Source organism: Callorhinus ursinus, unplaced genomic scaffold, assembly GCF_003265705.2.
Source record: "Callorhinus ursinus isolate GAN/ISIS: 27379988/994484 unplaced genomic scaffold, GSC_fseal_2.0 scaffold4, whole genome shotgun sequence".
NCBI lineage: Eukaryota > Metazoa > Chordata > Mammalia > Carnivora > Otariidae > Callorhinus > Callorhinus ursinus.
Window position 1 is genome coordinate 68,367,608 of NW_027397066.1, and position 25,875 is coordinate 68,393,482.

At 44.3% G+C, this 25,875-nt stretch overlaps 1 protein-coding gene across 5 annotated transcripts in view; it reads right to left on the bottom strand.

Moving 5' to 3' along the window:
• Positions 1-202: 202 nt before the first annotated feature.
• WDFY3 (WD repeat and FYVE domain containing 3) overlaps positions 203-25,875 on the bottom strand; it is a 237,613-nt gene continuing 211,940 nt past the window's right edge. For all 5 annotated transcript variants that reach the window (XM_025887611.2, XM_073891880.1, XM_073891881.1 and 2 more), the window contains 13 exons: positions 24,430-24,583; positions 19,799-19,890; positions 19,360-19,572; positions 16,127-16,274; positions 14,784-14,938; positions 13,674-13,832; positions 12,409-12,588; positions 9,229-9,411; positions 8,029-8,125; positions 5,328-5,648; positions 4,634-4,745; positions 4,036-4,233; positions 203-911 (listed from right to left, as the gene is read on the bottom strand). In XM_025887611.2, coding sequence (XP_025743396.1) covers positions 788-911; positions 4,036-4,233; positions 4,634-4,745; positions 5,328-5,648; positions 8,029-8,125; positions 9,229-9,411; positions 12,409-12,588; positions 13,674-13,832; positions 14,784-14,938; positions 16,127-16,274; positions 19,360-19,572; positions 19,799-19,890; positions 24,430-24,583 — 2,136 coding nt within the window. In that variant the 3' untranslated portion in view covers positions 203-787. The remainder of the gene's footprint in view (positions 912-4,035; positions 4,234-4,633; positions 4,746-5,327; positions 5,649-8,028; positions 8,126-9,228; positions 9,412-12,408; positions 12,589-13,673; positions 13,833-14,783; positions 14,939-16,126; positions 16,275-19,359; positions 19,573-19,798; positions 19,891-24,429; positions 24,584-25,875) is intronic.

Sequence of the window (25,875 nt, forward strand, 5' to 3'; positions counted from 1 at the left end):
CGGCCAGGTGCAAGATGCCCAGATATTCCCAGGGTAGCTTATGGCAGGACCCTCAGTCTCCCACACGGTTTCCTAAAGAAGGTCCGCATCGTTTTGGTTACTAGCCTAGTTTAAGTGGAGATGCTGTGGGCAACTCGAAAGAAAGGACATCGGGCACACAGGCTGGGCTGGAAAGCGGGGAGAAAAGACCACAGATAATGTCTTTGAGGATTTAAAAAACATATTTATAATTAATTTGTGAGCGATGTCAGACAAACCGTAAGTAGTTCACTGAGTTAGTGGTTTAGACTGAAGTCTCATGTTACAGACAGTTAAGTCCTTATTTAGAAAAAAAGGCCTTTATACCTATTTACAATATACACAGTTACTTGCAAAGAAGTCAGATTTACAACCATTTTCTAAAAGCCTTTTTTTGTTGGTGGTGGTTTTTCCAAATAAGGATGAGTCGATCTATAAAAATGAGACGCAAGAAAAGACAGTTAGTAAGTGAGGATTTTCTCTTGGAGACAGCTACCGGTAACAGGGAGAATCGGATACTGGAAAAGTCGCTCCTAGGAACCACCTTCTGTCCTTCTTGTGCCGCTCCCCCGAACAGTGTCCGCCCTACCGCTGCACTCTACACCCGTTTATTCACTGATCCCTTGGAATCCGACGCTTCAGACACGTGGTCTGAAGAGAGGTGTAAACGGAGACTGCTTCGAGATGCCTTCCGAGCTGTGCGCCGTGACTGGGGAATCAGGAAGGGGGGCGTCTACAGACCGTGATGGGCAACCAGCTTGTCGAACCTTCAACAATTCCGAGGCCCGTCCTCCGAACCCCTCTCATGCTGCAGGTTGTAGTAACAGTTCTGACACACGCGCACCGGCGATGAGATTTTCAAGCGTTTGATTTCTGACTGAAACCTACTGCACCTAAAGGAAAGACAAAATCAAGTAGGTACACGTCCTCACCACGTTTGATCACTGGGCCGAGAAACATTTGTTTTGGTCTATGAAGAAAAGTAATATTAAACCAAGGCAAGCTCTCTATGTGACTGAAGTGAATTCTTTTTTTTTTTTTTTTTAAAGGCAAGATTTTCCTACAGGATGAAGCCAAAGGGTCTGAACAGCTGTGAGGCCATTCTTCCCGTGTGGGATGGGCTCTCGGGCCCTGTAAACCTGGGAGTGATGCCAACATCTTTACTTGGAGCTTAACTCTTTTTCTCTTGGCAGAAGATTTACTACTCGTTTTAAAAGACTCTTTGGTCACTATCAAGTTCCTTTGGGCTTTTAAACGCTGTTTGATCTACCCCTCAGTGATTTCTTGAACAGTAGTTTGGCTTTTCTGTCTGGTCCAAATGTTCTCATTTTCTGTTTATCTTGATAGAATTCCTTCAAGTAGACTCTACTTAAGAGGTATTCAAATTCTTCAAAAAGTATTCCTTTTCCTGGAATAAAGCAGGGTGTGACCTTGGATGTGGCATTTAATCACTTTAAGCTTGCCTTTTCATAAGACTGAAACAGAAAATTATTTTTCCTCCAATAATCTACCAGTAAAGGTGTCCAGAGAATAAACAAAGTGTCACCAGCTTAAGGAGTTTAAAGGGCCCTTCTTGGATCTGGGACTTTGACGAGACCCTCAGAAGTGCTGATAAACTCTCAGGGAGCCTGGCTGGCTCAGTCGGTTAAGTGCCTGACTCTTGATTTTGGCTCAGGTCACGATCTCAGGGTCATGAGATCAAGCCCTGCATCGGGCTCTGCACTCAGCAGGGAGTCTGCTTAAGAGTCTCTCTCTCCCTCTGTCCCTCCCCACTGCTCACTCTCTCTCTCTCTAAAAAAAACTATTAAAAAAAAAAAAGAAGTGTTGACAAACTCTCTCACCAACTGAGGGGCACAAAGAACGTGGGCAGGGCTCTGCTCCACCTTCTGTGTCTGCTCTATCATAAACAATCACTGTGGGGTTGGTTTTTCAAATATATCCTCCACCGGACATCTGATAGCAATGGATAATTTAAAGAATTATCTACCCTTAAATAATATTTGGAAAGTTAAACACGGCAAGGAATAATGTGTGCCAGTGTACATTCAGGGGTGTTGACTGTCAAAACTTACTAGATTACTAGGTTTTGTGGAGTGGGCCTCTCAAAGCACAGAACCCTAAGACAGAATCCTCTGCCAACCTCATAAAAGTCCCATAAGGAATGGCTGGCATCAACATTCTGGCTACCTCATCTTGAGTGAGATTTCCCAGGAAAAAGGTTTAAGACATTAATCTGAAAAGAAATGAAACATCTTTTACCGAACACCTATATTGCCAGACTCCACACTTTGTGTTTTATAAAATTCACACACGATTTCACCGTTCTCTCAGCACCTCTATGAGGGGAGGTATAATTATCCACATTTTACAGATAAAAAAACAGGCCCAGAGAGGGTCAGTATCCTGCCTGAGATGACAGAATGGACAGGAACCCAGGGAGCACTTGGTCAGTATAAACCCAAGGGCCACACCCTTTCCAATATGCTGGTGCCCGCAAAGCCTCAGGAACTGGCTCAAAAACAATTATACAGCTCATGCTTCTATGAAAGTAGCTCTGGAGTTAAGCAGCGTCAGCATCAGAGAATGCTGCCTGCGGGATCCTTTCCGTGGTCTGCCACGGAACGAGAGGACTGCAGACGCAGGTATGGGACCCCAGTGCAGACAGAGACGGCATCCAGATCAACAGTGAGGGGACAACGGACGCTCCATACAAGGGAACTAAAAAGGATCCCCACTACAAACCACACCTCCAAATAAATTCCAAGTGTATTTGGACCTAAAGACCCAAGGGTGAAAAACAAAACCCTGAACCCTGTAAAAGAATATAAACAAGGCTGTCTTTATGATCTCGGGACTGGGAACGATTTCTTAAGCCACAAAAAAGCAAAAATCACAAAAAGTAAGAGATGCGACTACACCAAAATGAAAGACTTGTGTGCCAGAAAAAACATATATAAAGTGAAAACGTAAGCCACAGACCGGCAGAAGGTACCTGCGAGATGTAGAAACGACAAAGAATTAGAACCCAGAGTAAATAAAGAAATCCTCAAGTACGGGGGAGGGGGAGGTTAGGGGAGACAAGCAAACCTAAAAGGAAAATGGGCCACATTACCCAAGAGCAAACTCGAACAGCCAATAAGCAAATGCCAAGCTGTCCCACCTCAGCAGTGCTGTGAGTTACAAACAGCAAGTGGTACCGGCTCCCGAACCGGCCAGAGTGAGAGCGTATGGCAATACCGGCCTGAAGAACCGGGAGAGCCTGCCGAGCCTGCCCGAGGCGGTGTCAGGTGGCACCGCTGTTCCCGAGACGAATCTGGCCACATCTAGTGCAGCTCAGTTTATGATGGGTCCGTTCCAGTCGGAGCTGTCTCCTCTAGGGACGCTCCAGCTCACCTATCGAGAGGGCATCTGTAAGGGTGTGTCCTGCAGCACCAGTCAGAGAACCGGTAACATGCACCAGTCCCCTAGAAGTCCATCAAAAGGGAAGTAGATGAATTCTGATATATTCATACAAAAGATATATGACAACAGCTAAAATGAAAATATTAGTTATTTACGTGGAGTTCAAAAACAGTGTTGAGAAAAAAAAGGAAGTTATAGAAGGCACAGAGAGTGTGCTGTATTTATTATGTAAAATGGAAACCCCATGAAACAATAATATGGTGCTGTTTATGGAGACAACATGCCCTCAGAGTCGAAGACGTGGGGGAGCGGGGTGACGGGTGAGGGCGCACACCCGCACTGTTGCATATGCAAACATGGCGGAACGGGAGCACCTTCCCATTCTGAGTCACGCAGGACCAAGTGTTTGTGATGATTCTTTCCCTATTTTTCAATAGGACAGAAGTGGTGCACAATTGTGATAAAAGAACGAAGAGAAAGCGAAGGCTGGTTTAGACCATCAGAGAGCACTGTGTGCTGGGGACCCCGGAGCACATGAGCAGCTCCGTGCAGGGCACAACGCACATCCCGGGGGCCTGACCCCCAGAAACTCAAAACGCTCGCATCTCATCTTACTTCTGGCAGAAGAGCTGGCCGCAGTTCCTGCAATGGTGCCGTCTTTCTGTCAGAGAAAACCGCACGGAACAGCCCGAACAGCTGTCCCCTCCTTCGTCCTTCACCCAGTGGTCAGCAGCGGAACGGCCCGGCTGGTCACTCACAGACCAGCTGAACACTCGGCCCCGACTGTCACCAACGAGGATCCTGCTGTGATCCCTGCAGGAGACATGACATGACACGGAGTCACCCCGGGGAAGGCCTCCGCACAGCCACGCGGCTGAAGAGTGCTTTCTGTCACTCCCGAGGTTCTCCAGGTTTCCGTGGATGTGTGTGCTGCGCTGGGGGCTGTGTGTATGAAGAGACAAAAATAGAACTGAGCCCGAATTTACACCTTCGTCTCAGCTCTCCGGATCAAACCCTGCTGTAACCTGGAAGAACAGACTTACACTCCATGCACTGGCAGGTTCCTTCCTCTGATCGGTCTGTTCAAGCAGCGTCTGATACTGCAAACAACACCTGTTTTCCCCAAAGATGGGTCTGCATGTGTGGACCCAGGCTAAGCAAGTGACTCTGTGGCGGGGGTGGGGGGTGGTAGCTGGCCAGGTCGGGCACTTACTTGGAGACGCCCAGGGCGGTGATCTCTGCGGGGTGTGCATTGTCCTTCCGATCGAAGGCCGTGTGCATAGTTAGCTTGCTCCTGAACACCAGCTGCCGTTCCCACCGGTACCCTGGAGTGCAAGAGACATGACACCCTGAAGTGAGAGAAGCCGGCACCCGGTAGGGGTGCCCTCATACGGTGCTCTCGAAAGCTAGGGTGCTGCAACATCCAGTTAGAGCAGCTCTGCCTGTCCCAGCAGCCGCTGCCTTGGCTGCAGGTGAAGCAGTCTAGCTCAACACTGGTCATCGGCCAGACCAGGGAATGCCCCGGTCAGAAAGACAGTGAAGAGATGGGGAAATCTTCAACGTGAGAAGAGGGAATCTCTCCAACTGAGAACCTGGCCTCTAGCTCTCTAACAGGCAAGCTACCCGTAAAGACAATTTTATTTATTTGTAATCAGTAACTTGCCCATTTTCCCCAAAGCGTTCAGGATTTGTGAAGGAAGGAAGTTTTTGGTGGGAGGTGTTTTTCTTTAAGAAATGCCCAATGTAGAGCAAGCACCCCTGTGGGGTAAGGAAGTGAAGAGGCCTGCTCTGTGGGAGGCTGAGGTCACAGGGACGGGGTGCAGGGAGAGCGAGAACCCACCGCCTCACTCCACCAGCCCTCACGCCACCCACACGGAGCAGGAAATCGACAGCAGACTCCAAGTTACCGGGCTTCAGTCGGCTATAATTCCGCACTTCCATGGGGCTGGGCTGAGGGTGGTTAAGGGGACCCTGCAGATGGGCTCTGGCCTGGCCCTCTGAATAGTTCACAAATATGAAGCCGTCCTTCTCGTCCAGGCTGAGCTGGTCGGACCAGCGCCTGGAGTCATCGGAAGCACTGTCGGTACACCAGATGGCCGCTGCTCGGCAGGAGGCTGCCCGGGGCGCGTGGCTGGCGCTGGGCTGACGGGGCGCATCCTTGGGGTCCTGGCTGGTGCTCTGCTCATCCGCTTCCGAATCGCTGCTGTCCTCGTCCTGGGCTTCTGGCCCTGGGTGAGGCATGGGGAGAATGACAAAACACACACACACACACACACACACACACACACACACACACACATTACGGGTCGACCCAGCTTGGTCCCACTGCTGTTTTTCTTCTACAAGTTAAGGCACGATACGCATAGCATTTTAAGCTAACAATAAAAAAAACAAAAACAAAAACCAGAAATTTCAGCTAGGTTACATACAGCAAAAAGGGGGAAAAAAAAAAAAAAGGAATTTCTGAGGTCAAGGACTGCTTTGGCCAAAATCCTGAGGTTGCCATTCCTGCTTTACAATGTGGCCCAGACCTGCCTTTACGAACGGCTCGGTGCCTGCCGCACCCTCGCTACTGGAGCTCAGCGGGCCGGTGCCAACCCTGTCCTCCACGGAGTCCGGCTGCCCTCGCAGCGAATGCCGCACGTGCTGCTGGCCCAACTAGACCACTCTTCCCAAGCTCATTGTGTGCCTGTGTTACCCGTCTGTCAAGGCACAGCTCAAACACTGCTTGCTCTAAAATCTCACCTGGTGCCTGCAGCCCAAAGGAACTCCCACTCGTCTGGCCTCCTTGAACAGTTAGTTGTACGCCTCTCATGTTTGAATTCTCACCCCAAACTACTACTTCGGGATAATCTTCCTACAAGACAGTGGTCAGCTTGAGAGAAGGGGCCCCAAGCACAGTGCCTTCCATGTGGCAGTCAGTGTAAGTGACAATCTAGGTGAATCAATTACTGATGAAAGCTTTAATCTACTGATGTGGGGTTTTTCCTTCTTCCCATTGTTATTATGCATTTCCTTAACCCAACTCCCTACTCTCTGGCAAGAGAGTCTGCAGGAGAGAAAATTTATAAGAAATAAATATACAGAATTGGAAAAAAAGGAAAGTATGAATAAGTGTACAAGCACCAGCTCACTACACATACATATTTTTTTTTTAGCAAGAGAAATTACTTAGTTTGCCTTCCTTGTACTAACAGCAGTAGTCTAGTTAGCTGATTTTTTCCCAATGGCTTATTACTACGAGCTTTAAGGTCTTCACTGACGAGCAGTCTTAGAAATGGCTTTCATTTCCAGTGAACCACTGGCTTGCCTTCCCTTTCACTCAGGCGATTGCCCTCGATCCCTGCCACTCCTATGCTCTCCAAAGTGAACCCTTCCCTGTGGGCTGCTCTCCCCTCCACCACTTCTATCAACCTCTGTCCATGATACAAATATATAAGAAGAAAGAAGACATACCAATATCTCTCCTTCCTGAATGTGACCTCTTCTACCTTATTCATCTCATCTTCTGCTGTTATTCACTTAAACCTTTGTTAGAGGAAAGGACAGACTTCTCACTTCTCCATGGACTGCTTACTCCAATGTCTGACACCCAGCAGGTAACCTCCAAGTACTTACTGAACTGAACTGGATTTTTATGTCCCCAAACACCCAGATGACCTTTTTAGTGGACCTGCAATGGACTCTGCAGAAACTTACATGCATTAAGGTAAGAGAAGCATTAAAATGCCCTGCCCATTGGATCACTTCTGTTTTCTGGCAATGAAAGTAGAAGCTATTTTTGGCTTAAAAAGAGAAGTGATTTATGCCTTTCTGATAATAAGTCCTTCCCTCATATCATCAAACTCATGCGGAATTCTCAGTGTACAAAAGTTAATCATGGAGAAACAAGCTGAAGGCCAAAGTTAAACCCTGTTCCTCTCAGGGAAGTCTATTGTACCAATTGTTCTAAATCAAAGGGGGTCACTTCTCTGGAGATGAGTAACCCAGAGCAGATCTCAGCCCGGGTTTATGGCACCGCTTCTCATCATTCTGTACAGCAATCATCCATCTCTGTATTCCTCTGGAAAATCTTCAAGTGTTTCACAAATAACAGATAGTGGAGCACAGAGCACCAAGCTTCAGTTTGAATAAAAGTCCTTTTTCAAAGGCAGGCCTAGGGAGGGGATTCTGGTCTGCCTCCGGGAATACCTTACAAACATGATGCCAGCCTGTCACCCATACTGCGCCTGACAAGTGACGAGCAGAACAGATGTGGGACTGGGGGCCATCCGATTTCTCCACCACTGAGCCCTCCAGATGTGCTCTGTATTTTCAGAAATGAAGGCCCGAGCCTTTGGTACTCCGGGAAACTAGCAGCTATATTTAACCTACTAGGATGAGGAAGCCAAGCATGACACTAGCACACCACGTAGTGCCTGGTGAGCTGGTGAAGTCTCAGAGTGCCTGCCCCATGACCTCCCGTGCTGGGGGGCATTCGTGCCTCTGACAGCCACACTCGACCTTAGGCTACTGTTTATGCTGTTTGATGTGAGTTTATCCACAGTGACTTCAAACAAACAAACAAGAAATATGAAAACTATGGAATAATCAGAAAGTATCCAATACCTATTTGTGCTTCTGGACAGTCTTCCTGCATTTCTAGGACTTCAACAGGCTCGGGAGCTGGTGTTTCAGGAACTTGCAAAAATTCCATTCTCCAAAACTGAATTTAAGTAAGTATGAAAATAAAAACGTTAAGCAGCTTAAAGAAACAATTTGTATGTGAAAGGATGAAGATGAGCTCTTGGGGTTAAACACGTATCTCTTATTATTGTGTCTAATTAAATTTCCCTCTATCTTGAAAACTGTAGGAGAGAACTGTGTGCACATAAATAGCGCTTTCTGAACCGGGTTCCATGAGATGTTGATGGGTGTTTTGTGGTGAAGGGAAAAGGACTGTGGTCAAGTTAGTTGGAAAAACATGGTTCAACTAAGCACACTTTTATTTCCAACAAAACCCCAGGAGTCTTGCATGCATGAAGGCACGCAGTAAGCAGGATCGCCAAACGCATTTGGCTATGGAGCTTTTCCCTAAACGCCTCAAGAACGGAGTCATCTGAAACACCGCTCTGGAGACGTCGGGGTGTGCCTGTGATCTGAGGCACAGGGTGTGGTGTGGCGGCGGCTGAGAGCCTCATCTTTGCGCAGCCAGTGACCGTGACTACACGGCAGCAATCAGCTGCTCTCTGCTTTTACAAAGAGCACAGCTCAAGAAAATAGGCACAAAGGAAAACCCCCTGAGAGAGACACCCAAGTATTTGGAAAGACTGTGAAGGTAAATGCTCTGTGGATTCTCTTTTCTGCAGAAGCCCAACACGAAGAAAACTCTGAAAAGGATAAACTAGGGTTCCGGTGAAATCATCTAGGATTCTAGAGAGGGACTGGACAACGTGAGTCCTCGGACAGCATCTTCCAGCTGTGATTCTCTGTAGACAAGAGACAGTCTCTGTTTTCCCCAAGAAGCCATCTGAGAGGCTGAAAAGCCAATACTTTAGTGATTTCCGTGTTTAGCAATCTACGGGGACATGAAAATCATGCTTAAGTGACCTTGGGTGAAGTTGTCCAATGGTGAGTGGCACTAACAGATCAGCTCAGTGGTAAGGAAGGGGCTGAGTCACCGCCACTGCCCGTGTCTGAGAACCCAGTGGCCGAGGCCTGTTTGAATCTGGGCAAGAGTTTGCTCACTGACAGCACCACGGACAGCTCCGTGGGTCCCAGGTAAGCAGGGCGGCAAGCACCTAGCGTGGCTCCTCACCGGCGACTTACCCGGACCACGCCGTCCGAGTGCCCCGTTACTATGACGTTCTGCGTGTCCCACTCGTTCATCTCCGACACGCAGCAGCAGACAATCTGCTGGCTCCTGCCCGTGAATGTGTTCACGCTCACGACAGGGTTCCCGTTGATGCTCCACACGTGGATGTGCGTGCCAGCGCAGGACACAATGTCCCCCTGAGAAGGTAAAACAGCCTCTTCACTCTCTTTGCTCCCTTCATACCACATTCTGGTTTCAGAAGCAAAGTCAATCTTGGGCCTAGCTCTCAAAAAAACCTCCTAAGTTCTCCGACCAGTGGCTCGGGATTTCTGAGGCAGCCTGGAATTCAGTGCTTGCTGACCGAAAAACATACCCCGAACAGAGAGGCCTCTTAAAGAATCTGCAAGTGAGCGGCTGCTGCAGTGTGTGTGTGTGTGTGTGTGGGGGGGGTCTGGCACGCACACCAGGGTAGGAGCCCTTCCACGCTCTCGGCTTATGCCCCAGCACACTGCTACGTCATGCTTTACTCCGGGGAAAGCTGCATGTGACCAAAGGAGGTGGCACACCACTCTTGTGCCTCCCTTTGTTTACAAAACCTCTTTATACCTTTCATTTAGAGCCAGGAATCCACCTCCACTTTATTTTACAAAATGAGTCCAATCACCAACAGCATAAGGCAGAAGAGAAATCTTTCAGTCTAGATACAGCTGTATCACTCTTTTCAATAAATAAAGATGAAATGCTGGCAACACTGTAGCATCCTACTTTACAATTTGTATTCATAATAAGGGGAGGAGAATGAGGGAAAAAAAAGAAGAAAATTAGAATATAGGTCACTTCTTGGCCAACTGGATAAACCTGCAGACTCCCTAAGCTGTTAACTTACAAGCTGTTAACTTGTAAGTTCCAAAGACAGAAAAGAACAAGCTTTTCCCTTAAACTCTACCAGGCAGGGCTCTACCCAACCTGGTGAGACTCCAACCCACTCCTGTTACAGGAATGAAGACGCTTCCGGAGCATCACCGTGTGTCAGATAGTGTAGAGGACACTTGTGACATTCCATTTCATCCTTTCAACATCTGTGAGGTTACCTGTACTGGCCCCGCTTTAGGAGGGATCAAAGTCAGGTGCAAAGACTGTAAGCAATCTGCCTAACTAACGTCACAGGATAAGGATTTGAAGCCAGCGCTTTCTGGCCCCGAAGCTTATGTACCACACCATGCTGCTCAGACAGCTTGGAAGTCACGATGCTAGGCACTGACTTCAGAAATGACCGGGGACTCTGAATACAGCCGCAGGCACACAAGGACCTACAGAAACAGGAAGCCGGCCACCAAAAGTGGGGGAAACTGAAAGCTGAACAGCAGCATCGACTCAAGAAAGAAGGGAAGGGGGAGCCAAGGGCAGCAAGGTAAGGAGGCCTGGGGCGCTCCCAAACCACCCTCTGTGCAGGTCTTGCTACTGCTCCCTTTCCCCCCTCTGTCCTTCTACCAAGATGGCAAGAACCAAACCCAAACAAAAGTGATACTTAGCCATGCACTGCTGTGTCTACCTCTGATTCAGCCACTGCACCACCTCGGACACTGAGTGTGAGCAGCTGTGCTGTAATTAAGGGGCTCAGTCTCTGCAAGGGGCGAGAGGCCGCTGCTGCATCCGGCCCGGCAACCGGCTCTCATCCTGTACTCCACGGGGCCTCAATCAGAGAGCATCAGAGCAAATCCTGCGGCTATGGGCACGGAGCAGAAGAGGAGGAGCTAAAGGGCAGCTGCAAGGTCGCTTACGCCCAAAATGCAGACTGAAATAAGGCAGACTTGATACTGGCTGCAAAAATATGACAGAAGTAGAAATCTTTTCATGTGTTATGAAGAGATTACAAAAGCACTGTAGAAGGGAAAAATCAAACACACCTGTGGTGTCTGCTACAACTACAGCAATCCATTGCAGAATAACTGACTGTAAATAAAATTCTCAGTATTTACGTGAAAAACAACTCCAAAACAAGGCGCTCAAAAGAGTGCCACGAAGCATTTGACTCAGGGCAACCCTGCAGGGTCAGAGCCATTCTGTTGCACGGAGGTTTTCATAAAGCTCTTAGGTACACGTGTTTGTAGGACCGAGGTGCTGTTCCAAAAGCATCTTAAACCTTTCAGATATACCAAAAAATGAATTTGACTTTTACCCCCTGCATACTCGCCCCTCCCTGCCAGGTGTGGTGGCTCTTACTATTATCAGACATACCACCCGCCATTCACTACAACTGAATTTCTTTCTCTTTCTTCTTTGACTGACTACAAGGTATCTGACTAAAAGCATACTACTTAGTATCTTCTGGTGGAAATTAAGGATGCTGCATTCCTCCAAAGGAAAGCTGTCTGTGTGGGTGATGATATGATGTGGCTACGTGGTGCCACACAAGAGGACCCCAGGACAGTGCTAAGGGTAAGGGAAGGAATGAGTATGCATAGCTAAGAAGCAGTGAGGCTGGGGAGTTCTGGTCAATTTGCAAGACCTATTTGCTATGTGGGCATCACCAACATACACATGAGGCAACTTGTCCCTCAGACACAGGGACCTCAGTCTTTTTATAACATTCCCTTAGCTTCCCCTGCTTCCCCACACACCTCGGCAATGACTGTCCTCCCCTCACCCCACCTTAGGTGGGCGTGGTCTCCATGGGAGACTCCTAGGCCGGTGCATTAATTTTATGCTGACCCATTTATTTATACATAAAATATTTATTTTTGAGAAGAGATTAATATCCTTTAGTAAGTTTGGGATAACTTTGAAAACAGTTCTGTAACAACTCTGCTCATTTGGTTCCCCAAATGTTACTCTTTTCACCTTACATAATAAATAAAGACTCTGAATGTATTTCATAAAAATTTCAACACAATTTTAACATTCTTAACAGATCCTACAAATTCCTTGTTTTTAAGAAAGCCTATTCTAGAATGTTGTTTTGAACCAAATCTTGCTCTTCAAAGTATGCAGCAGTGAATGGATTTTACGACAAAATTATCTGAATTACAAACTTTAATATCCATTTGCTTTTTGCATAAATCAAGGAACATGTAGTAGCATGTATGAAATGAATGTCTATCCACTTAGAAAACACTCAGAGTGATTTTTTGTTTACATTAGCCAGAAATACTTGTTTTCCTCACCATGAACCAAGTGGGCAACTGACTACTTACTGTTAATTCATTGATACAAAGAGCAGAAACTGGAGCTCTATGGCCTCGGAGCTGGGTTAGGAATGACAGTTTGTTCAGATCCCAAATGATGCAGGTTCGGTCACGGGACCCGCTGACAATTATGTGATAGGCCAATGACGCTGTGGCACACGTGACAGTATCCGTGTGGCCAAGTAAGGCCTACGAAGGAGAACAGAAAAAACCAGGCTGATCACTGTGACGGTGCTCCCTGAGGGGCTCCAGAAGGTCCTGGTTGCACCAGGAGTGAGGGGAGCACGTGCTGGGAGCAGCAGTGTCTGTAAAGTCTTCCTTCTTTGCTGACTGTCCTTGCCTCATCCCGCCGCAGGGAAGAGAGAAGTCTGGGGGACTCTGGAGGCTCTGACCTCCAATTTTACATCACTTCTTTCCTGGACCTGGGCTAGAATCTTAGAAGGGAGAATGGAAGCTGCGACCCAGCTTGGATTTTTTCATCCCGTTTCTACATGGAGATGCATCAGTTATGCCCCCCTCACCCCCAAAGTACAGAATTTAAACTGGGCATTGATTCTTTTATGCCCCATCTCCTGTTAGTCTAAGGAACTGGATGGGTCTTTAAAAAATGCACATACAGTAAGGTCTGCATGGTGATGGTACATGGTCCTAGCAAGATAAAGGGAAAGTGTGCTGAGCTCCTGTTACTGACCTGGACACATCTGTGCCCAAGAGATCTTCTTCAGACTAGAATAGGAAGAAGTCTTCTGCTAGAACATGAAGAGAAACAGGACCCAGGGAAATGGCAATGTAGGAGAGGAAGCATTTCAGAGAAGACGATTCAGATTACTGTTAAGAGTTCCTGAGTATTTCACTATTTAAATTATGAGTTGGCTTACAATTTTTTGTCATACATAAATCCTTTCTGTATGCTCAGCAAACCCCAGGAGGCTGTTTTAAATAAGAAGTGCCTTCTACTGAGTGGGTTACTGGCTGGCACGCTAGCTTCAGAGCCTATTTTCTAAAGGGAAAATATTGTAAGCAAGAGAGTTTGGATCAGCAAACTACAATGTCAACCTTGTATTTGTAATAACGGGGTGCTTAGATCATTTTTAGAAATTTTTAGAAATAGTCTCATTTCATTTCTTCTTAAAGACCCATTTCTAGCAAAAGAACATATTTTTTTGATTTTGTCCATTATACCTGAAGCACCTTGTTATTAAAGAAGCTTTGTAGTTTCTCTAGAGTGCAGGCTGCTGAGATGGAATATATCCATCTTCCGTTTATTCTGTTACCTGTTTGAGGGTGAGGGTCTTAGCCTTTTCTTTCGAGGTGCCCATCTCCCAGACACACACAACTGTGCTCGTTCCACCTGTGATGACCAACTTGGGGTTGGGGCAGATTGCACAGAGAATCTGGCCCCACTCAGACAAACATTCATAAACAGTCACTACCTATAAAATAAAACAGATGTGAGACACACATGCCATCAAGTACTATCAACTTGGGAATCACAACGAGCATGCTGAGTGAAGGAGAGCCCCCATGTAGGTACCTCACAGGCAAACGCATACGTACATCATGGGCTGAATTCACTCTGGCAACATTTCCACTGAGGCTCTACCCTGAACCAGCCCTACAGCCGCCTAACTGCAGTTGCTGTGAGAAACCATAGTAAAAAGGACTTTGTTCCTAGTGGGTGTCCTCAGTTTCTCCAGTCCTGGAAAATGATGTTCCGACTATGTGCTGCTGTGTGCGAGGCAGGGGATAATCTGGTAGAAGGTTGTGTTTGCTACAACCAGTTAGAGGTAAATGGAAATCATGAGTGCTGCCATTTAATGAGAAGGTTAACTAACTAGAGTTGTGTCACAGTGCAATGCACAGACTTGCGTAAACTCGATCCTGCCTGCCGTGAGGAGGAGACTGGCAGAGGGCAAGCCCAGGGCACTGGACGGCCAGGCCACAGGGCCTGTCCAAGAGCTACTATGGGACTCCACACAGTAGCTGCTGTGGCCTGGGCGATGGGCTGACGGGTTTTCCATCAGCCACTTAAGAGTACTGAAACGGTACGTGGGGCAGATGGTGAGCCGCTGAAAAGAGGCTTTTTCAGTAGTCAGAAATGTTGACCACCTGGCTGACTAGGATCTCTTGGAGGAATTCTTTGAGTGGGAGGGAAACTGCTAGAGCTCAGTACACAACTTTTCAAAAGCGGCTTGTTCTGTAGGAAACCTGCCTTGTCCACTAGTTCCTTTAACCTGATCTGATGCCGCGAAGCTCTCCCTTCCTCTGGGCTCTGCAGGAGCAGGTGACTAGCCCTTGGCCTGGGCTCGTCCCACCCCTTTCAAGCAGGATATCCAAACCACTAAAGAGCAAGATTAAATGAGTGAGCAAGAAACAATGCAAACCTTGTCTGACTCATAGGTTCCCAGCCTGCAGCTGAGGTCCGCATAGCCCCAAGCGAAAGTTTTATTCCAGGTTGGTGGGATAAGAACCTTATTCTGTTCTACTGCAAGAATGCCTTTATCTGTGCACACTATTTGGCCCACAGGCTCTTTAAGTTCTGTAAAAAACAAATCAACAGATGAGAATAGGGACAAGGAAAATGAACCTCATGATCCTATAGGGGATCATCATTTTGTTTGTTCGCAGGAATCAAGCCTCCTGACACGTACGTTAGGACAAAATGACCTTAGAGGGAGAGCTTGGCTTTTGAGTCTCCGCTGGGTGATGGACATCGACCTTGACAGGTGTTCTGCAGGGCTTCCTTCGGCCTTCCTCTTGAAGACTTGGGTTTGGCTCCTAGCAACTGGCCTGTCTTCTTGACCATTAGGACCACCCAGAGTAATCTGAGATGCTCTTCAGAATCCATACACAGACCTTCAACCAGTCTAGGCTTGCAGCACCTCCCAAATGATATCCAGCCTTAGACTTCCAGAAGGAAGGATATGCTGTCCTCCACGAGGTCCGACCCCCTCCCCTGCCCCGGGACACTGCTGAGCATGCCGGTGCTCCGTAACCGTCACCTGCAGTAAGTGGGGCTGGTACAGGGCGGTCTGTGTCATGAGCCCAAATGGCACCGAGCAGGGAGCCTATCCAATCAACCAGACTCTGATACTCCAAGTTTTAGATTTAACAGTGGCAACTTTAAGCCTTTACAAAAACCTTTTTTCATTCTAAGAAAAATATCCACTTGAAAAAGTTATTTTATTTATTATTTAAGATTTTATTTATTTGAGAGAGAGAGAGAGCGAGCGAGCATGAGTGGAGGGGGGAGAGGGCAGACGCTTAACGGACTGAGCCACCCAGGAGCCCTCAAACAGTACTTTTAGAGAAGTCATAACCACTTTAGATAAAAAACATACTTTCAGTTGGCTTATTAAAAACGCAGTCTTTTTACTGCTATTTCTAAATTGGCAGAACACATACAAATGAAGATTACAAAGGTTTTTCTACATATATAATATAATGTTGAGCTACAAGATTTGGTATATTAGAGTTTTTGCTGTCTTAGCAGGAGGAGAAACCTGTTTGGCTCTTTTTGATGAAAAAAATCCAACAGGCCAAAAAACCCCAAACCAAACCAAATCAAAAGGAAAAGAGGAAAATCTAACAAGTATTTGGTGATAGAAAGTATAGCACTTATTACAAAGGACACTAATGTTGAAAGGCACACGTGTTACTGCTAAACTAGGATTATTAACTACGCCCACAGAATCATGAAGCACAGCTTGACTTCCTGTCACCTCACCTTTTACAGGCGTTAGAGAAGGCCTCAAGTTGTCCAGGTGATGGAAAAAGATCTTGTCACTTGTAGACCCCGGGGGGGCAGAGGCGCCCGTACTGTCTCCGTTCAGTCGGCTCCTCACTCGCTTTGGTGGATGAGGTTTCTTAAATAACTGGGAGAGAGGATGACACATTTTACAATGAAAGCTAACATTTATTGAGTCCTCTAAATGCCAGCTATTATGTTTTTGTTTCACTTACACTTCACAAGGACCACTAGGCACTACATTATCACGCCTTCCATTTGAGGAAAGAACCTTTAAGGAGGCTCAGAAGGAGGTTGGAGGTCTCCCATCTTGCAAGCAGGGACGGGACCATGATACTTTTTTTAAAAGCCTGGGTTACCACCATGCTCTACACTACTCCGACTTAACTTTTCAGGGGTAAATGAATCTACTCAAACTATAGCTGATCCACAATTATTTTCCAATGATTTTAAAAGGTAACCAATCCTTTACAGCCCGATACCATTCTGTACCACTGAGGGCAGACTGACATTCTGAGTTATTTCTGGCTTCAACATGGCCTTTCAACATGACATCATTTTGGCGTCTTTTAGATGCCACTAATTTGTTGAAAGTATGAACACTGTTGCCTTCTTTTTACTTTGCAATGCTGTAAGGGGAAAAAAAGAAGATAGTCATGTAAGATGACTATTTTTTAAATACTGTAGATCTTCAAAATAGGCATAGAGCCATTTCTGTTAGAAAACTTATCTGAGGAAGATATCTGGAAAATCTTAGATAAAATGAGATTTAAAATGACTAGAAAACCTTCGCACTTTGTGAATGTGACATTCTGTATTTCCAGAAGAAAAAATAGAAAAAAATTCTTTGTAAAGAGAAAGATATTTTAGGCATCCAAACATTTAAACACCTTGTTCCTATCTTATCTACATATATCAGGGTTCTGTTATTTTCTCCAAATGACACAGACTCTGTAGTTGTATAAAAAGACTCCCCTACTTTAAAGCATGTTCATGAATGGACATTTGCTGAAGAACTTTTTTTTTAATACAGATATCACATTAATAAGTTCTTTTTTTTAAGATTTTATTTATTTATTTGACATTGAGAGACAGCACAAGTGGGCAGAGTGGCAGGCAGCGGGAGAAGGAGAAGCAGACTCCCCCGTTGAGCAGGGAGCCCCACGTGGGGCTCGATCCTAGGACCCTGGGATCATGACCTGAGCAGACACTTAACCGACTGAGCCATCCAGGCACCCCTGCTGAAGAACTTTTAAGAGGACCCAAGGATAGAGCACCTCGCCAGGTCAGGGTATATAACAATGTATGGATATGCTGACCATAAAACCTAGATTTTCTAGGATGGCGTACTTCGAAGGACTCTTATCAGTCACTGGAATGTCTGAGGAATATTCAAACTTTAGTTCCCAGGCTGTCCACCTCTTAAACTCAAAAGGGACTAAAATCCTGTGACAGTACATGTGCCTTGATTTTTTCGTTCAGAATATTTCTCAGAGGGTATGAAACACAGTTATTGCCCCTGTAACCCTCAGAGAAAAGGAAAGGTTTAACTACAATTCTTCAGCTGCGATCAGAGTTTATCAATAAACATTTCACTTTAAAAGTAAACACAGTTCTGGGGCGCCTGGGTGGCTTAGTGAGGCGTCCGACTTGGTTTTTGGCTCAGGTCTTGGTCTTGGGGTTGTGGGATCGAGCCCTGCATCGGGCTGGGCATGGAGCCTGCTTGGGGCTCTCTTTCTCCCTCTCCCTCTGCACCCCCTCTCTAAAAGTAAACACAGTTACTCGGTTGGAGGATCAGACTACGCTGTGAGTGGTGCAGTTACAGGCCCTTCTGCTGTCTGTCGTATGAAGAAGTGCCGTTGTTCTGACTGTTCCCAACCATCAACCCTGGAAACGTCCAAACTGGTTAATGTACAAAAAGGGAGCCCAAGAGAGGTATCTGAGGCAGGAACAGAGAAGGATGTCTGGGCCAAAGTGCAGACCCGGGGCATTTGGGAAAGTAGGTGGTTTGAATGGCCAGCAGAGTGTGCCTTTCCCACAGGGCTGGTTCCTCCTGGCGAATCACACCCTCCTGCTGTGCTCTGAGGACGGGGAGAAGAGACAGCATGAAGTCTCTTAACAAGGCTTCGCTCATCGTGAAGGTGAGAGATCTACAGCGCGTGGGTGCTGAGTGGCTGCATTCCTGGTTTTTCTGTTCAGGTTCCAGATGGTGGTTAGAGCAGCTAGTGCAGGGCTGGTTCTAGGCATTCCCACGGCATGCACTCTCCTACCAGAGCACGCATCATACCTGCATCACTAATCTAATCCAGATCACCACTATCTGTTCCCTCGACTATTATTAAGTGCTTCTGAGGTGGTATTCTGCTCCTAACTTGGTTCCCCTATGGTGTGTGCGTGTATGAGACTATGGACAGAATGATCTTTATTTTTTCAGTTTTTATTTTCATTCCAGTTAGTTAATGCACATGGACAGAACGATCTTTAAAGTCTATATATGGAGGCACCTCAGTGGCTCAGGTGGTTAAGCGTCTGCCTTTGGCTCAGGTCATGATCCCAGGGTCCTGGGATCAAGCCCCACATTGAGCTCCCTGCTCGGCGGGGATCCTGCTTCTCCCTCTGCCTCTCCCCTGGCTTGTGCGCTCACTCTCTCTCATTCTCTCTCTGTCAAATAAATAAATAAAATCTTTAAAAAAAGTCTAACTATGGGGGCACCTGTCTGGCTCAGTCAGTATAGCATGCGACTCTTGATCTCGGGGTTCTAAGTTCAAGCCCCATGCTGGGTGTAGAGGTTACTTAAAAATAAAATCATAATAAATAAACAAATAAGTAAAAAATAAAGTCTAAATATGACTATGCCATTTCTTTGCTCAAAGTCAGCACTGGCTTCCTACTGGCCTTGGGACAAAACCCCATCTCTGTGTGCTATGGCCCCCGAGACCCCATCTTCTTCCCTGATTGCAGGTCTTACGCAGACACAGGAAAGCGCTCCCTGAACTCATCTGTGAGAGGAAATTCTCTTTGAACAACGTTTCTATTTACCTGGACTGCAAAAGGGAGGAGAAAGCAATAATCTTGGAGCCTACTGAACCTATTGGGTGGCATGGCTCTTCAATAAAAACTTAGCCTAAACTTATTATATGGTCATGCACCATCTATAGCGATATTAGAGTTTAAAAAAATGAAACAGAGCATCAAGATAAGAACATCCATACCTGTTTAGGGATCTGACCAAAGTTATTAATGAACCCTATGGTGGCTGTCTCCTTTAGTGGGTCATTTATGTTGTAGATATCCACTTGACCCTCATAAAAAAGATGGTGGAAGACATTTACAGCTTCTACTGCAGCAGGACCTTGCTGTTTATAGCCAAAGATTAAGTCAATCCACTCATGCAGATGGGCACTCACGTAATCACATTCCAAAGCCTGTAATTTCAAAACACACGTTCAGTCACAGGCTGACTTTTATGACTTGCTCAGAAAGCAAAAACAATTGGCCAGTGATCACAAGGAACTAAAACAACCAAAAATCATAAGAACAGTATCTGTAATTTGAACAAATGGGTGCTATCTTGTTCAAGGTCCTCTCTTTGTATTGTGGTCAATGAACCCAATGAAATTCAAATTCAATGGCAAAGGGCGCTCCCATTACCTCACGGTGGACTCTGATGAATTCCCGTGGGTCCCCTTTTGCCCATGGTGGAAGGATAACATCTCCAAGCTTGGTGCCATTTTGTTTACAGCCTGTGCAATTAGATAAATTAAAAAAGAAAATGAAAGATGGGATAAATAGTAACTTTACATTAAAATAACAGAGAAATAGTGGGTTAGATTCGTTATCAGAACTATGAAATTTTACTACCAGAAAGGACCCTCTGAGATCATCTACTCTGATATTTCCCTAGGTCTGCTCCTTAGAGAATTCCCTCAGAGAGATCATTAAGCATTAGCAAAACTGAGGGACCCACCCTGTCAAATGACTTCAGAAAATGCTGAGTTACCCAAAGTTAAACATGTTTCTTCCTGCAAGACTCCGCAGAGGCACAGCCCTTCTCTAGGAGGGATATTAGACACAACATTCCTGAAATTTAACTGACCACAGGACTCCTTTTTAACGAAACATTTAGTGAGGCTACTGTTTTGAGTTTGGAAAAAAAGCTCAAATTCAATCCCCTTAGGACTGTGCATTTGGAAGATCATTAGCAATTTCTCTCAAATCTTCTTTTGTTTGGGCTTTTCCTGAATGCTCAGAGCTTGGTGAGTCATCAGTAGCGAACCAGTACTGAATTTTTTGTCTTAATGTTTTGACAAAATTTTGCCTCTCGCATGAAGGAGGTTACTGAAGGAATACCTGACTTCTCAGTCACCGAGGAGTTTGAGTGTTCTCTTTGCTAAAGAGGAAATTAGAATACCAGTCTTCCAGAAACATTTGCAATACATGTGGCTTCTCCTATTTCTGATTCTTAAACTCTTGAGAGAGCTCTGTAGAACTGACATGTATTTTGCTGTAAGGGATTCTCATTAAAAAAATAAAATCTGAAGTGTAACTTTTTGCTGTTAGTACATCATTTAACAGAAAAAAAAACATCTGGAAAAACTATGGGGCTTCCTGGCAGAAACGAAAAATGCATACCAAGTGATATTTATTCCATGGAAACTGTTAATTTAAGTCATAGCTAGATAATTTGAAAAATATTAAAGTGTTTACTATAAAATCTACCCCCATAATAAAAATATTAAACGGGACTGGCATCTCAGGAAACAGGTCCTGTCTTTTCATTTTTTGGAAGTAAAGACCAAGAAGTTAACTTTAGCTTATAGTTTTCCTAGCTACAAGTCAGATGATCAGTGTAAAAAATGACTCTATGAATAGTAATGTTGACTCACTAGCTCAACAGCAGTTGGTTAGATAAACAGTTATATTAGACATTTTCAGAGAACTACAATTGTTCAAATTCTAGAACACAAAGGCAGTTTCAAGTGAGGGCCAATAAAAATATTTCCCACAGAAACAATCTTGTTCTTGTCACTGTTATTTGATGGCTTATTGACAATATGATATGAAGTGAGAAACACAAAAATCAGTTTATTGTTTAAAGGACTGTCTTGACTTGGCTGGAAAAATTACCATATGACTTAAGAAAAAATGAAACAATCAAGTTATTACCACCCCTCCCCCTCATTATTCTCAGTCCACTCCCCTTGAAATACCACCCAAGTCCCCAGACTTAAAATATACTTTTCAAAAAATATGCTTATCATCCCAAAAATTTATGCAATTTTATTTCACCTGTACTATCTGCAATTTTAAAATTCAAAGGGAACATTGTGCAGTATACTCTTCATCTGATTCTGGTACTCTGCAGCTCCCCTCCATGTAGATCTACATCCAAGGGTATAACATAAGACGACGTAACTCATCCAAGAGCCAGGGAAAAAACCCAAGTGCTCTTTGTTTTACATCATTTAAAGACAGTAAAGATAATAAATAGTATTTTGGGGTTTTTCGTTTCTTTTTTTTTTGGTAATTGAAGTGAAACTTACCTAACACAAAATTAGCCATGTTAAAATGAACAATTCAGTGGCATTTAGTACATTCACAATTTTGTGCGGCCACCACCTCTATCTACCCCTAAAACATTTTCATCACCCCACAGGAAAATCTTGTACCCATTAAGCAGTGGTTCCCCACTCCTCCTGCCCCCCTGTCCCTGGGTAACCACCAATTTGTGTTCTGTGTCTATAGAGTGACCTGTGCTGGATATTTCATATAATAGAATCATAAATTATGCCATCTTTTGTGTCTGGCTTCTTTAACTTAGCATAATGTTTCTGAGGTCCATCCATGTTATAGCATGTATCAGTAATTCATACTTTTCCATGGCTGAATGACATTCCATTGTACGTACATTCCACAATCTGTTTATTCATTGATAGACATGTGGCCTGCTTCTACACTTGGCTACTGTGCATAATGCTGCTATGAACAGGTGTGGATATGTACTTTGCTTGAGTCCCGGTCTTCAGTTCTTTCAGACACAGACCTCAGGGTGGAACTGCTGGGTCATACGGTGATTCTATTTTTAACTTTTGAGATGCCACCAAGCTGTCTTCCACAGCTGCTGAGCCATGTTACATCCCCACTAGCAGTGCATGAAGCTCCTACTCTCTCCACACCCTCATCAGCTCTTGCTCTTTTCTGTTGCTGTGGTTTTTTGTTTTGACCACAGCTATCCTAGTGGATATGAAGTGGTACCTCATTGTGATTTTCACTGGCATTTCCCTAATGAACAATGATGTTGAGCATCTTTTCATGTGCTTACTGGTCATTTGTATAACTTCTTTGGAGAAATGTTTACTTGGGTCATTGGTCCATTTTTTAATTGGATTATCTTCTTGCTGTTGAGTTTTAAGAGTTCTTTATATTCTGGACACTAAATCCTTATGAGATATATAGCACTTGCAAATATTTTCTCCCATTCTGTAGGTGTTCTTTTTACCTTCTTCATAATGCTCTTGGATACAGAAGTTTTACATTTTGATCAAGTCCAAGTCATCCTTTTTGTTGTTGATGCTTGTGCGGTTGATATCCTACCTAAGAATGCATCAGCAAATACAAGATCACGGAGATTTATGTTTTCTTCTAAGAGTTTTACCACTTTAGCTTTTTTTTATAGCTTTAGCTCTTATATGCAAATCATGTTTTTTAAAGTGTGTGATTTCATGGAAAGAAGATGATTTATTATGAAGATGAGCATGATAAAAATACATGACCCTTTCTTAATTTACTTATTTAAAACTAGATAATTTAGTTCGGTTTGTAAGTGGTTTGGACTAAAACATTTTTGCAACACATATTAGTATAACTCTGTATTTCTGAAAGATTGGGGCTCTTCCTGTGCCTATTTTTCTCTTTGAAAGTGGTGCCCCCAGGGAAGAGAGCAGCATTCTCCAAAAGTGATTTGTAAGTGAACAGAGTAAAACACCAATGTGCATCCATATTCAAATGCTGTGTAGGCATGTGCTGTTTTTCTCTGTTCACCATCTATTCTATTCCTTTAAGGAGCCATTTCCCCTACAACTCCAAGGCCCAGAACTTGGTGTTTTTAGTTGCTCAAAGGTGAGCTCCAGGCCTGATCACAGGTAACGAGACTCACTCACAGGTCTTTTGCTGGGGCTATTAAGGGAGTCTTATTATCTTTGCCATTAGACTTGGAGCTATAATTTTATGAGGTTAGAACTGCCAGTGGACAATTAACAAAAACTATTTTTAAAAAGAAAAAACACTTAGATGTATCGGATATGAACATTTCCCTAAATTTTCTGTTAACAAAACTTTGAGATAGTAATGATTTAGACGTTGAACTCTTCAATATGATATGAGGTATGAAAAATATATGAAAATAGGACAAAACCTGGCAGGAACATTCTGAAGTGGAAACAATGAAATTCTGATATGTTTTAAAAGAAATAGAAACCTAGATCAGCAAACTATGTTCTGAGAAACTGGAGCCAAAATCAAATCTATTTCCTGTAACTGCTGAATTATACAAAGAGAGCAGAGTACTGATGAAATTTCTCTCCTTTTTAGGACTACTGATTTGTTTCTGTTTTTCTAGATAATACTACCCTAACAGGATAAAGAAGAGGAATTAACTTATTCTAAAATTCTAATTTTAGAACATATTAGCATGCAACCTGAGAATGCCTCAGGCAATACGTGAGATTAAAACAATACATGAGGGGTGCCTGGGTAGCTCAGATGGTTAAGCGTCTACCTTCAGCTCAGGTCGAGATCTCCAGTTCCTGGGATTGGGCCCCACATCGGGCTCCCAGCTCAATGGGGAGTCTGCTTCTCCCTTTCTGTCTCTCTCTCTCTCTCTCAAATGAATAAACAAAAAATCTTCAAAAAAAAAAACCCAATACGTGAAAAATGTGGATATATCATTTTTGGCTATTAATTTGAACTGTAATGATTTTTAAATACATTTTCACCTCCCCTTTGTTTTTACTGAAATCACAATATTCTGACCATTAGATGCAATCTGTGTCAATTTTAAAATTTTTCCAAGACTCCACATTTGAAACAGCTATTTGGGGCATAAATCTATTTTTCTTTTTATATTTACTCCCACACACCCAATTACAGTAAATAACAGCTGCTCAAACCACAATGAAGTCTTTCCTTGTCAGTATGTACTGCAGACAATATTCAGGAAAGTGACATTTCTATTGGTCCTTTCCAGGTTAATGTTCCTAAGACAGCGCCACAGCTGTACATACCTAGATCAAAGTTGTTGGAATTGAACAGGAATTCTGGTAAGTAAAAAAATTCGGGGATAAGTTCTTTTACATCTGCCATGTTGTGCTTTGATGCTGAATACCAGGCCTCACGTACACTGTGGAACATCCGGTCAGCCAGGTCGAAGTGGCCTCCCTGTGGGCAGAAGGAGAAGGCACCGCCCTGTTAGAGCGCCATCCCCACCTCACGGCTTCTGTCAAGCTCACAGGCTCGAAAAACCCAAATACATACATTTGGTGACAATTCCATTTCCCACCATCCTACGTCAAACACACAAAATCTTAAATAATCACAAAAAGAAAATTCTTTTGGGGGTATTTCTGACAAAGAGTGCTTAATGCATGTATTTTGTAATCAAAGTGAAATCCAAATACAAAGACTTTTAAAAGTCATTAAAAAACTGGTTTTTAGCGAGAGGACAAGAATATAAGGAAATATGAATTCTTCCACAGTCTCATGATGCTTGCCTAAAACAAACAAAAAACCATGATTCTAATGTAGCCATCTACAGTTGGAAATATTCAAGTTATATATATGCTTGACTGATTTTATAAATTAACATGACATTCAAGTTCTCACACTGCTAAGAATTAGGTGAAAAACTAAGAAAGTGATCAAAAAGTTACAGATGTAATGAATTCAAATAGAAAAGGGATTTCTTACACAGCCTCAAGGATATAACACACCTTCCTCAGTCAAACTCCCTATTGCTGTGTTTTCAGTGGACACAGTATATCTGTTTTTATGCTGAAGCTCCCTGCAGGAAGATGCCAAAGTCCATACAATGCCCCGCTAAACCTGCCACAATCTGGCCCGTTACCTCTTTGATGTCATCCTCTGTGAAGTTCCCCTCCACTTACTCTGCTCCAGACACAGTGGCCTCCTTACTCTTCCTAAAACATCTCGGGCACATGCTTGACTTGGGGCCTTCGCATGGACTGTTCCCTCTGCCTGGAACACACTTTCTCCAGATTATCCGCATGAGTAACTGCCTCACTTCCTTCAAGTTTTTGCTCACATGCCACCTTTTCCACTCTACGTGAAACTGTACTGCCCCCTCCTCTACCTCCCACTCCCTTGCACGTCCCAGCCTCCCTTCCCTGAGCTCTACTTTCTGACAGCATGTATTATATTCTAAAATACTTTAAGATGTATTATTTATTATTCTTGTCTGTTTCCCTCAACTAAGATATATAAGTGCTACAAAGCAGGACTTTTGTCTTTATTCATGGATATCTTCCATGTACTTAGAACAGTGCCTGGTACATAATAGGTATTCCGTAAATATTTGCTGAATAAATGAAAGAGAATGTGGAGAAAAGCAATTATAATGAAGAAGATAGCAAATGAGCTAGACTGTATCACTCTTTTTAAAATATTTGTTGCTAATTTAAACCTTAGTTAAGGCTGAATTCCATATACCTGGT